The sequence below is a fragment of the Aedes aegypti genome, chromosome 3 (genome assembly GCF_002204515.2).
Source record: "Aedes aegypti strain LVP_AGWG chromosome 3, AaegL5.0 Primary Assembly, whole genome shotgun sequence".
In the NCBI taxonomy this organism is placed as follows: domain Eukaryota; kingdom Metazoa; phylum Arthropoda; class Insecta; order Diptera; family Culicidae; genus Aedes; species Aedes aegypti.
In genome coordinates, this window is record NC_035109.1 from 116572026 (window position 1) to 116586626 (window position 14601).

General features: G+C 37.0%; 1 protein-coding gene across 13 annotated transcripts in view; it reads right to left on the minus strand.

Moving 5' to 3' along the window:
* Positions 1-3635: 3635 nt before the first annotated feature.
* The window catches only part of LOC5564339 (voltage-dependent calcium channel type A subunit alpha-1), a 481779-nt gene continuing 470813 nt past the window's right edge, over positions 3636-14601 (minus strand). For all 13 annotated transcript variants that reach the window (XM_021854669.1, XM_021854670.1, XM_021854672.1 and 10 more), the window contains one exon: positions 3636-4586. In XM_021854669.1, coding sequence (XP_021710361.1) covers positions 4430-4586 — 157 coding nt within the window. In that variant the 3' untranslated portion in view covers positions 3636-4429. The remainder of the gene's footprint in view (positions 4587-14601) is intronic.

Genomic DNA, 14601 nt, shown 5'->3' on the forward strand with positions numbered 1-14601 from the left:
CTATCGCTTCTGCTTTGCAAGCAGGAGGTCGTGGGTTCAATCCCAGGCCCGTCCATTTCACATATTTGTAACATTATTCCTAATAGCTGTCTTTCTCTATCTCTTTGTGTCATTATGACGCAAAACATCATCAGTTCTATCTATCGCTAGAATTGAATTTATCGACTTAACCGCTTACCACAGTGGTATCCATACGGTCGAATGCCTCATCCATCACTAACAGAACACTCCTACTTCCAAGGTAGCTGTGGGAAATGCAGGAGATTCTCCGGTTTTCTAGTAACAACGGCTATCAATTAACAATCCTTCCTCTCCCCGATGGACATAAGGACGTGGCCGGCGCCGTTATCAATCTAGAAATGTCCAGGGTAGTGTGATTGTACATTGAAGATGGTAAAAAAAAAAAAAAGCTAAAACCCAAGCTTCATCTGAGTGGTTCTCTGTGCAATATCACTATCCTGATTGATCACGGAGTAGCAACTACGAAGTGTATGTTCCATCAGTTGATCGTTTTTTTTTTTTTTTTGAATGATAACATTTCATTGCTAAACGAAATTTATTATTGACAATGCTGTCGAAACTTCAACAAACTCAAAGTGAAATTCAAATCTGTCATTACCATGCCCACACAGTTACGGATCACCCACAGTGACGGATCACTTTGGCGTTCAACATCGGATAACTCGCTCAAAACATAAACTATGACGTAGAACATATTTTTCCCATGTTATACTATTTGTCTTCTACCATTTGTTATGTTAAGCACAACATTCGACCACTAAATAACGGTGTATTTGACAAATGTTTAGTTGGTACCACACAACTATCATTATATGGTCGTTTTCTGTAAGAAGTGCCATCAGCATTTATAAGCTCCCACAGGTGGTAAAATTCAAATGTTATAGCATAAAATATGCTCGTTCGCTTCGATTTAGTATGAATTCATCTTTGGAATACATTTTTTTCGATTGTGTTTTCTAAATACCGAATATTAGCAGCTCTAACTAGTGATCCATAATATGGACCAGGGAATGATTGTTTACCACGGTTATGGATCACTTCCAAAAAATGTAGATTTCTACCATTTTAAGCATTGGTTTCGACATTTTCAGACAATAGCACTAAGGATAAAACGAATAAAACATTAAGATTTGTAAATTTCATTTTTAGCAGACAAAATTGGGCGGAAAACTTGGTGTGGAGCGGAAACAGTTGATTTCTCAGTTACTACAATGCAGTATCACAAAAAATGGCATTTTACCCTTGTTTCTAACTCTAACACTACTATTTTTTGCAGCAATATGTGACACATTGTTAACTTTCGCCACATCATGCAATACAGATGCATTGAGTTGAAAATCTTTTGATTTTGCGCACTGATCCGTAATATGTCACAATTTGATCCATAATATGAAAATTGATCCATAATATGGTTTTCAATAATCGGAACAATTTTTCATTTTTATGCAATCCTATGTAAATATTACACTCAAAACAGTTTACTAACCGAAGTTCCAATTTGAAACGATTCGATTTGTGCTTTTAAATTACAATTTTACATGTTCCATGTCGTTTAATTGAATTTTATAGGTTGGACTCCACACTATTTGATCCATAACTATGGGGTCATGGTACAGATGACAATTTTGAACTCTTCGTCCGCCTTGTGAGTAGAATACAATTTCAATGTTCGATCCTGTTATAAAAATTGCATGGCAGGATCTGCGAAAAATGATTGAAAACGTTTTTCTAAATTGAGAAACAAAAATTTTGAAAACAAAATTTCTCAGTCTCAGCTTTTCCGGGAATCATTTAATATTTTGAAAAAGCCTTAAAAGCTGGTAGTTTTGTTGAAAAAGGAAAATAAAATACCATCAGTGCACCAGTTTCCGCTCTTGCCCCTATTTCCGCTCACTAGTGTAAAATTTGATTTTTCGTGTCAAAAACCAATTATTTTCGCACGGATATATTCTAGCGATATTAACAACTTTCAAATGAAGTCGTCTGACATTATTTTCATTTGATAAAATAATTCATTAAATTGAAAACACAAGACCTCGTGAGCGGTTATTGGATCACTAGGTATTTTTGTGTTTTGTGCGCTCATGCAAAAAATAGAACAAAATTTTAAAGAAATTTCGATTTTAGTAAATAGTTTTCTTTATTGCAGTAGTAACTATGGTTTGATCATAAAAATATCAGGATAAGAAACAAAATTAGAAATAATGCATTTTTTAGTATGTTCGTCTCGAAATCTGTTTACCGTGAGCGGAAATAGGAACACTTAGATGCAGTAACAAATGCCATTAAATATTTTTTTAAGAAAGTTTTTCAAATTTTTTTCATGTTGCCGTTGATTACCTATACTTGGAGCTGCCTTGTGACATAAAAATAGTATCGATCGACACAATATTTATTTTATAATAAACATTTGAACACATAACATCCCTTAAATGAGCGGAATCTGGTGCACTGATGGTATGATTTATCATCGAATGCCCGAAATGCATTATTGATTTACTGCCTTATACTATTTTACTATACTGTCCTATTTCAATAAGATAGCCCAGACACCATGGGACAAGTTCAATTTAGGTATTACCAGTCCAAATGAAAATTAAGTTTCTCAGGATTTTAGAACCATGCTCAATCAAGAGAATGGAAATTATTGAGAGACTGGTGTGGAATAAGTAACAATCTATATAAATAAAAATGGAGTGGTGTTTGTATGTCACGAAATAGCTTCCGAACGGGTCAACCGATTTGATAGATTATTTTTCCGTTTTGTTCGTCAAGTGTTCCGACGTGTTTGTGTGTATAAAATTCCCAGGATATTCACCGGGAAAGTTGAAAAAACGTGCGTATAAGGAACTGTCATTTTGTACGGGACGATCCATAGCGTTTTTCAACAGCCTACTTGATGGCAAGACGAAGTTTGCCGGGTCCACTAGTTGGTAATAAAAATTGAGAGATATGAAAGTATCTGGCGATGATGGACTTTTTTCATCCACAAAGTTGGCATGTGTCTCTGGAAATGTAAAAATGTATCAATTTGGAAATCCTACCGTAGCTTCTAGCTCGTAGCCGAAAAAGATCGATTCCAGTACAGATGCGTAACTCGATATTTAAAATCTACAAGCCCTCCAGACACCCTAACCGATTGCCCAACCGAATGGTCGATGATTACTACGGAGGATCTATTTTGTATGCGTCACTCTTCTAAATTGCAACACGTTTTACCTGTGTGTGTGATGTTCTGAATCTTGTTCTACTGTAAACCTATTCCTACATGTATGTTCCCATTAGCTGATGATATTGTTTCAATAAAGCTACACCTTCACTACGTAAATACGGTTGTATAAAAAGTCTACCCGGTTTCTCCTATATGCTCAGCTCTACGTATGCCTACCACCTGCCTCGTCCTAAGTTCGTTATTCTATTTTTCTGATAAAAATCATAAAAGTTTAGAAACCGCTCCGATCTGCTCTCGCTTTCGGCTTCTCGATTTGGTTTCTTGAAGCCGGGCACAATGCTACCCAAAAACGAACTTGTTACTTTTTCCTAATGAACTCTCACTGGCTATCAGGGCTCTCTAATCGTCTACCTTTCGATATTTTTTTGGTTGAAATTCAGTCTTTTCTTCTAGTTGTCGATATTTCCTGTTTGATAAACTTCGGTGCTTTTCGAAATGATTGAGTGCGACTGAATGCTTTTGACGGGCTTTTCGGTTAGAATGTCTGATTTGTTTCAAAACTGTGAGATCTCCATCAACAGAACGCTTCTGTTTCAAATTTGGTTGCATATAAACAGCTGCTACTTAAACATAGGGCAATCGAATGACTTTCAATAGGGACCTTATCTTACACTAGTCATTCTGGATAAATATTTACATTCGCAGTTAGGTTATAATCGCTTCAGCTGATCTAAGTTTGTTCTCATTTGTGGCTTTGAAGGCAGGTTCTGTTTGTTCATCATTTGAAATTGAATAACGATTAACTAGAATTCGGTTTACTGGCGGTACCTTCCGTAAAAAGGTGAATCGGTTGGTTAATATCTCTAACTCGCTCTAACTAAGGCCTTACATTGGAAAGAAAATAATATGAGGGGAATCCCGTTAACACTACCAGCTACCGATGACTAAATTTGTGTCTATTTTCAGACATTACGAATATCTCACGTGAGTCGTCGTGATCCCGTGGATTAACAGTTACGTCTCGATACTTTTAACTCTATTTTTCTAATAGGGGAGTTGTTCTTAACGACGACGCTCTTGACTCAGGTGGGTAGTAAAGCTATGGTTTGCCGAACAGCTTCTCTTCTAAGCTGCACAGCCGGTTCCACGAGTTCTCAATCAGCTGTCGTTCCGGGTTCGCTACACCCATATCTGTTCCCTGCGTTTCCGTTCACACTGTCGCCGTCTCACCCTATGCTAGCACCAGTCTTCGTCGTCTGAGTCCGAGTGCCGGGACGAGTGAAGGCCTCCTTTTGGTTTGTAGCCGTTCAGTATCGGTGATGGAAGAACGCGGCCACCGGTTCGGCCCATTGCCAACGCCTGCTCGTACGAGAGAGGCATCTGGTGTTCCATGCTGGAAATGAAGAGGCACAAGGCCGGAAACTTTATTAGATTTGATGAACATTGACAGGGGAAAAAGGCGGTTATAAAGTTTAGGACGGATTTCACGCCAACTCGACAAAGGGATTGGCAGCACTCTTCAGAATTCAATGAAACTTTCTGGGTGTGAAGACTATGTGAAACTAAGATACTTTACATACTTTGTTTTAGTCAAAATCGATCTAGACTAACATTTGGAAAGGGTGAAAGTTTTTTTTTACTTTTTTTTATAAACCCGTATAACCCGACAACGGTATGACCTACAAAAAAAGTGTTGTTTGAGGGACTGTCGTGAAATTTCCTGAATTTATAGAAAAAAAAAAGACTTTCTACACTGAAAAAAACAATCATTCAACATTATAAAATCGATGAAAAATAACGGCCACTTCATATTTTGATCGTTCTTAGGCAAAAAGTTTCGCAATTAAGTTTACTAAATGTCGTCCATAGATTGCAAATTAGGCATATTTAAGGGAAATTTTTTGTCGAGCAGTTCGAGGCACTTTTCAGTGTAGAAAATGTATTTTTTAATTTTATTTCAAATTTTTTCTCTAAGACTTCAGGAAATTTCACGACAGTTCCTCATAAAACACTTTTTTGTATGTCTTACCGTTTTCGAGTTATACAGATATATAAAAAAAGTGAAAAAACTTTGACCCTTTCCAAATGTTAGTCTAGATCGATTTTGAAAAAAAAAAAAAACAAAATTTGCAAAGTATCTTAGTTTTACGTACTTTTGACATCCAGAAAGTTTCATTGAATTCTGGTGCTACCAATCGCGTGTCGAGTTGGCGTGAATTCCGTCTTAGGTAATAATCAGAATAGTTCCGATTGTCCATTGTTTCACTGTCTCCATTTTACTCGTATAGTGTGACAGGTACGATGATACTTCATATCCAAGGAAACTAAGGAAATTTCCATTACAAAAAAAAAAAAAAATCTTGGACTGTTCGGAAATCGAAAATTGTTTGCAATTTCAGAATTAGAAATATTCTAATAATTGATTTGAGTATTATGCCTTTGAATTCCACACGGGTGGAAATCAGAATCCCAAAATTATGATTTTTCACCCCGGCATCATTTTTTTTAAATTTCCTTATTAGTATCATTCCAAAAATTACATTCATTTCCTATATCTAGGTGTTCTGTGTGAGACAACACTATCATTCTAATTTGACAAAACATTTGATTTTATTACATTTCATTTGCCGTAGCAGTTCAAATTTTTTACAGGTGAGTTGATTTCACCTGCTTAACCTAAATATACAACGTATTAATCGAGGCAATAGAAGGTTGTACGATGTTTGCCTGAAATTATTAACTAATTTATAATTATTTCATGTGACATTTGTTCCAATTTTTTAACATTGGATATTCTATGTAACTCATTGAAACAATACCAGCTTCAGAATCATTTTCAAAATTTTATTTTGATTTCTCTGCAGAGCTTTCTTCCTAGTATCAGCTGGCTAGTCCATATTGGTACAGCATACAACATCACACAGTCCGCCTAAAATTAGCTTTGCAACACATTAAACGACAAAGATTATTTACATTTCTAACGTAGCAGTATTCCGGTGGCAGTATATATAGTAGCAGTATACTCGCCACTGAGTGTCTTTGTAAAAGCAAAAGGGTATATCATAATAGTTCTAAAAAATGGACGCAGTGATCTCACAACCGACAGAAGGAATAACGTAGCAGGCGTCATTGTTGCCTAAAATAGAAGATCACCAGCATTTATACACTGAAGGTATCTGTTAGTCCCGAGTAAGTGCAGCTAATCTGGCAATACTAGAGCAGCAACCACGGGTGGTCAATAAAGCTCAATCTCAAGCTCATGCTCCCCGTCAAACTTGGCAGAAGCCTTCATCACCCAAGCCGAGATACGGGAGATAGATATTCAATACGGGAATCTGGATGGGCCCATTGGCGCGGATTTCAACAGCGAGAAGGTCTTAGTCGAGCCTGAGAATCTCTAAAGGGATGAATTTCAATACATCCAAGGCCACAAAATGTCTCCAGTTGCCACCACAATGCATTGTACAACGATAATGGCCACCAAGAAGTGGTTTAGTTACTCTACAGATATCCTGTTTGTTCACTGCAAAGTTAAGCACTACTTTGAACTACAAGCTTGAGGTTTGCGAGGTAATTGTAGAAACTGATCATAATCCATTGAAGAAAAAAGAGTACCTGTTTTTGCAGCAGTTGGTTAAACAAAGAAGGTCAGCTTACTGAATCACTGCTTAAGTTTGAAGATGTTTGCGTAAAAGGCGCCAATCGCTCAGGTTGGGGCATTAAGAATGAGTTACCACTGAAGTACCTGTTGCAGTGGTGACCGATGGACGAAGAATCACGATTGGAATAATATGGTGGGAAGACTGAGATAGTATACGGGTTCAAAAAAGTATAGTGGTCAAATTGAAGGTGATGGTGTAAAATGCCGTGGTGGTACTCTACCGGTACCAGCGAGAGGGAAGTACAATCCGGGTTGAGGTGTCTAGGGTGCATATCCACCGGTCATTTGGGGATATAAGACGCCTTGCTTGGAATAGCTTACAGAAAATACAGCTATACCGTAGCACGGGGTGCATTGCGAGCACCGGAAGAGCTTGTGACAGAAAGGCGCTTCCCACACGGATTGGGTTAGTCGAAGTGCCCACTTTTTCCAAAGGGTTAGCGGTTGATTACTAAGCGTACCGTTAACGTTAAAACTTTGTCTTACAACGTCATCTTGAGATTTAGGCCTTTAAGGTTGCCCTCTTTTAGCTCTTCCACTGTAAAAGATTGACCGCTAGTTCCGGAGTATGAAACGACTGCACTAACGAGGGTCTGAAAATTAGCTGGGCAACGAACATAGTCAAGAAGGAGCTTTTTGTTCATGCCTTCTTAAAACCACTGGAGTCGAACCAACGATTCTGGTTGGGGTAGCTCAAAATATCAAGAGAGGATTGTATGACATTTGCCAGAAAACCATTTGCCAGAATCAATTTGCCAGAATGATTTTTGCCAGAAAACCATTCCCCAGAATGTACCATTCGCCAGAAAGCCATTCCCCAGAATGGACCATTTGCCAGAAAACCATTCCCCCAGAATCATTTTTTGTAATTCGTTTTCAACCTTGATATCAATTGATCGACATATTTGTGAAGATGCATCGAAGCCAAACCTCAAATTTTCAAGAGCGCAAATCTAGAGACCCAAACAGCCATTCCAGCTGAAATTTATCAATTGGTCACCACCAGCGTGTGACCAATAGATAATATTTACAGCTCAAACCACTGGCTGGTTCTCGAGGTTTATGCTCTTGAAAATTTGAGGTTTGGCTTCGATGCATCTTCACCTTAAGCCTACCGAAATTTTCGATATTAGAATTTTTTGTATCTTGAATATACTCATATTATTTGCACTTATAGCATGAAACATTGTGTAGTCAACTTTCACATTGTTTACATCAAGAGAATTGGACTACTAGCACTGCACAGCTGCAGCGCAAAATTAATTAAAATTTAGCGTCACTTCTACAGTACTTCACTCGCATCGTAAATATTGCTCCAAATAATGTTTATACCTTTGTAATATTATAACAAGTATAAAACAACGCAACTGATCGATCCGTGTTATTTAGTCTATGTTGTTAAAATCCTTCGCATACAATTTTATGCAATTTTCACTACTTACATAGCTGGCAAAAAAGGCAAAACAACTAAAAAGAACAGCCTTTGAGTGAAAGAAGGGAAAATTATGTTTGAAATATGATCGATTTAGCGCCAATAACCATTGGAACAATATAACTCAAATGACTACCCAATGTTCTTTCGGTCATATATTTAAATACATTATTCAGTCCTTGAAAAGAACATCAAACTGTTTTACTCTTAATAATAATTTGAACCGCATTATTTATTGTTTTAAAGTAGTTTTACAACATTTGCGACAGGCTGCCGGAAAACTCTTCAATCTTCAGTGTTTACCCTGATTGCTAGTTTTAGCTATCTGGAACCGGAGATATTTTGAAATTCTTAGCAGGACTGCTACGTGGCCATGATTAATGGTGGAAACCAAAAAACACACATATATTGGTTTCTCATATTCTGTCGCTTGCTCTACGAAACAAGTCGGTTATGAAGATTAATGTTTTCGGAATCACTCGAGTAATCTTCAATGAGAAATTAGATGAAAAATATTCCATTATTGAATCACTTTCAATTTAGTTTTTTTATTTGAGGACATTTCTATATTGATTTTTTTTAGCTGTAATTATTTAAAATTGAGATGACATAACCTTGTTTACATTACTTCGATTCCTTCTGTTAACTGCAGGAAGAAACACACAGTACAATTATAAAGACTAGCCAATAATATAAAGAAGGGTAAATCTCCTATGAAGCATATAAGTCCTTGAATTAGTTAGCCCTAAAGAACAGCCTAATCTTCAAAGAAGGGAAAATCATTAATAGAATGTTGAAAATACAGTTGCCTATAAGGGGTTGTCTATTAACAACACGTGGTCAATTCTTTCGGATTTTTTACCTCCACGGGGTCTTTCGTCCATACAAAAATTTAAAAAGAATTGTTCGTATCGTGGTCATTGGCCAGGCCCCCTTCCATCCTTCCATAAATTATCACATGGTTAATGGACGACCCCTAATAGCTTGTATAAAATTGATGACTATTTTAACATAAAAAAACAGTTATTTCTCAGAAACTATGAAAACTTCGGAAATCTATTACACCTTCTTCTTCTTATCTTGTGTTACGTCCCAACTGGGACAGACCCAAATCTCAGCTTTGTGTTCTTACGAGCACCTCTACAGTTATTAACTGAGAACTTTTATTGCCAATTGATCATTTTTGCATGTGTATAACGTATTGCCGATATGAATATGCTCTATGCCCTGGGAAATCGAGAAAATTTTCAATCCAATAAAATCTTCCCCCGGTGGAATTCGAACTCACGTCCGTCAGCTTGCTGAATAGCTGCATGTTTACCCCTACAGCTATCTATATAATAAGTTTATGATATCATTAAGAGTTTAAAACATTTTATCAAACAAAAAGCTTAAAAACTTACGTCACAATTATTTTGCATATAATTTTGTATCGTACGTTGAAAATCATAATGATTCGAAAGATTTTACACACCTAAATATTGCTACACAAAGCAAAGTAATGTAGTAATATTTTTTCTGGGAAATGGTCTTTCTGGGGAATGACTTTCTGGGGAATGGTCCATTCTGGCAAATGGTTTTCTGGCAAATGATCCATTCTGGCAAATTGATTCTGGCAAACGGCTTTCTGGCAAATGGTTTTCTGGCAAATGTCATACAACCCAAGAGAGGTGAGAGAACTGATACGTTGGACATGACACTACGTATAGCGTGTTGCAAATTATCTGACGAATTAATTAATATCTGAGGAAATGTCCATGGTAGAATCCAATTGAAACGCCACGGATACAACCAAGCAAGCGAAAAGATTCATAAAACCCAGTCTAGCAAAGGCCTGGGATATACTGAATCTAAATAATGGATATCTTAGGGTAATAACTGGCCTGATGACCGGTCACTGCTCAAGTAGGTATCATCTTAAAAAGATACGAAAAATCCAATCCTCTGAATGTCGTTTTTGTCAAGCTGAAAATGAAACTGCTGAGCATTTACTCTGCAACTGCGGAACATTGCTTAATCAAAGAATGTTTACATTTGTAAAAAGGTTATTAGAGCCCTTGGAAATTTGGCAAGGTAGTCCTAATAGGGTAGTAGACAATTGTGAAAGGATATTTGATGAGCACCAAATAAAATATGGGTCATACCACAATATTCCTAAATAATGGAAGCCCTTGTTAAAAAGCTCTAAAAGTAGCCGCACGAACCTCGTAGTTCGTGGTCGGCCGGAAATATCCCTAGCTTACAATTCGCCACCATGGACTGACCCGATCGTTCTTCGCAAAGCGAAAAGCTTAAGCGCCACCCCGTTAGAGGACCTCCCGCTCGTGTTAATTTTATGCCCGGTCTGAGACCCACCTAAGTTGATCCATTATACAACCGTTTAAAAGGTTTGAAGAACAATCTTGCCCACTCCACTTTCCTGGCGTCCGTCTTACTAGAATTCGATAATCCAGCAGCGAACAATACTCACTTTACCCTAGCGACACGTGTCAAGAGAAGCTTTCCACTATAAAAGTCTATCATCACTGGAAGATTCTACCACCGCACCACAGATGGCGACACCGATATGAAAGCACATCATTCAACAAAAATCTCAATGAAAGACGGAAAGCGCCAAAAGGAGACCGCTCGTGTGAACCACAGACTGAAACATATTACGTAATCGGTAGGCTGGGCTTTATTCGTTAGGGAACAACACAGTGAATAATTTTACATTTCTGGGTTTATTTCTTATTCCTCCTAGTCAATTCTAAGATGCCTATCCTACCTAAGCGTGCGTGCTCTCTAACTTAACTTGGTCAACCTCACGAATCAAATCTCCCCAAAAATGACGTCACATGTGCACATGATTTCGTTTTACTCACGGTTACCGCATTCTATTGCTGCTGTGGCTTGGCTGCTTCGCAGACGACGAGACTGGCGATGATGGTCGCTATAGACCTGTGCGCCACCGCGCCACGCCGCCGCCGCCGATCAATTTCACGTCACGCCGACGCCGAATGAGGCATCGGCGGCGCGCCATACGCCGATCAGCACTTCGCCGCCGATTTTGTATTTTCACGCCGATAAATAATTCGGCTCGTAAAATTTGATAATTTTATTAAAAAAAAAAATGCTTTACAAAATAATTCAATTTTGCTTAAAGAATTCATATAGGGATTCTTACAGAAATTCATCAAGGAATTAATCAAAGAATACTTCTATGTATTTCTTTGGGAACTTAAGGAATTTATCTATCAACTCCATCTTGAAACCTTCCAGAGATTCTTCAGGGATTTATCCTGAAACACATACACGGATTTCTAGTTGAACTCCTTCAGAGTTTCCTGTACGAATTCCTTCAGATATTTCTTTAGAATTCTTATAAGACCAGCAAATACTCTAATAATGCTTACACAGATTCCATCAGTAAGCTTTCAACGAATCGCAAAAAAATCCTCGATAAAAATCAATTGATTTTTTCCAGTAGTTACTCCAAGACACTACTCAGGAATCTCTATAGGAGGATTATCAAATATTTCTCAAATATTTGAAGCAAATATTTACTCAGGAATTATTGCCAAAGAAGTTTTTTCAAAGTTTTCTCTCATATGCTCGTTGATTTCTTCCTAAATAATTTTACATATATTTCTAAGATTCCCTGGCGTTTCTTATAGAACTGATTTGAAATTTCTTTTCCGGGAAACTGAAGGAATTCTTCTAAATATTCTCTCAAAAATTACTTCAGAGATTTACCCTACAATCTTTTTTTGAAAACAATTGTGTTATAACAAATAATACAGGGGTTTCTTAAAAAAAATCTTGTAGGAATACTTCTATAAGCCTACAAGAAAAGAACTCTTCCGGGAATTTTTCATATATTTCTGCACTTATTCCTCCAATTATTTGATTAAGAAACACTTCAGAAATTCCGTTAGTAATAACTTCGAACGTTGTTATAGGGATTTATCGAGAAATTATTACAAAGATGTCTTCAAGATTTCTGCCAGCAGTCTTGAATTTCTCAAAGGATAACATGGATATGAGATGCCTACATTTCTCAATTGCATTTGTGAGTAGGTAATCCATTGAGAATCACTCTTGAAATTTATTCAGAACATTCTCAATCAAATCACCTAGAGTTTTTCCAGTAATTTTCACGTGGATTTTCTCCATCGACTTCTCCCGGGATACCACCGAAGATACTTCTTTGATCTTATCCATCAAATGTTCATTCAAAAATATTTCCAAGGAAAATACTTTAAAGCTTGTTCTAGGATTCTAGGACTATTTAGTAAATTTTACTCGATTTTCCAATGTACTTTCAAAAATTCCTTTGCAAATTTCAACGAGAATTCTTTCAAAACATTTCATTTCATAATTTTCTAATGGATTGATAAACTAAATAAGCTACCACTGCTAAAGAAAGTAATTCACTAAACACAGCTTGTTTTCCATCAGAAAAAATGTAAAACAGTGGTTTCACAAGCTAAAAATACCACTTTTTTTAATTAATTCAAACATATTGTTTTGTACACATTTTTATCGTTCTATCCAAGCGGTTGAATGATAGATTTCTATTACTTGTTATTGACTTGACTTCTTTTATTGAACTAGGAATTCTGTTAATATAGAAAATAATAAAAATTTTCGTATGATATAACATGACAACAAAGTCAATAGCTGGTTCAATTTTGCATTCTCGCTAGAGTTTCGGTTATTTTCCATAGTATATATACTGTATCAATTTAGTGTTATGAGTGTTTTGCGAAGGCCCAAGCGATTTGTTTTTCGCGCGCTCGGAGTGTTTTGTCGGTTGGCTTCGTTTGCTTGGGTAGTGCTTTGCGAAGGCCCAAGCTGTCCGATTCAGTTTTCGCACGCTCGGAGTGATTTTTTCAGTTAGTACTTCATTCGCATGCCATCGGAGTGATTATGTATCCCTGCTTATGCGCGTTGACGCTGAGATTGTGACTGTTCAGTCAAGGATGGATTACCAACTGGTGAGCTCGTTTCATGCTTGTAATAACACATTTGTACCATGACATGTATTTTTAGTATTTGTTGAACAAATCAAGTATGAATGGTTCGACACTTAAAGTGTTGACATAAGCGCTTATACACGATTAATAAAATTTCGAGATTCAAACCTTTGAATAGTTCGATGCTTAAGATGTCGGCGCATTGATAGATAGCTTTTTAAACAAAGGTTACATGAATCGCATCACTTACCAAGGTGAATCCTGATCATGTAGCTTTTAAGCCCTCCCACTAATAAAACTCCTTCCTATGACAAACATGAAGATGCAGAGGTATACTCGGTCTTTAGTAACAATGGGATGTCACACTAACATTCCTTCCCTTTCCCGATGACCGTAAGCCGGCGCCTCCATTGACATTACTAATTTCAGAATCCTCGAAAATGTACATTGAATATAGTATGCTACTCTCAAGCTACATCTGTTGTTTCCCTGTACAAATTCGATTATTCTGGTCAATCACGGAGTAGCAAATACGAATTGTACGGTCATCAGTGCTTATGCTTATGTATTAATAAAGTATTATTTTAATCGGCGAAAATGTATTATGTTTGATGGAAAAGTAATGTGCTAATTGGAGTTCACGCACTACAGTTATTCCTCTTAGAACTCCTGTAGAATTGTTTCCAGGATTCATGCAGCTAATTCACAAATTTATTCACCTTTCACGTGCATAAGCAAAATATCGCTCATAATACCGCATGTAAATGTGTTCGAAAATGATCATAATTCACTTGTTCATGAATTACTCAACATTAATTCTTCAAAAAAAGTGAAACCTTCGTCTTTATCTTTAAGTTTCTCTAAGTTAACTTTATTTTTTTTTCAACGGAATATTTATTAAATAATCTTGTTTTTATTTTTTTAGAACTGAGCCAGAGATTCATTTAAGAGCTACTCCAAGAACTACTCAAACCATTTTCTAGCGATACTTTTTTAAGTAATACTACAATAGATCTCGAAGTGTTTCTTTGGGGATACGTCCAAAAACTTTTCTAGAGATTATGCAACGATTTCTTCTTAAATACTAACTTAGGATTCGTCCTAGAACTCCTTCAATAATACTGTTCACGCAGGGGTGAGGGACACCTTGGACCGGGACTGTATTTGGAGGAGGCTGGATTTCGGGTTACGGGCGGGAAACACGGACAAAGATCGAAACGCTGCCGGCTGTACTAAACTAGCTTTATTTTCTCTTTTTAGTAACAAACTACTGCGACGCGAACGCTTTGACGGTTAAACTTCTACTGACTGTGCACGCTACAGCGTGCCGTTCGTATATTTCGCCGATTGTAGCTCA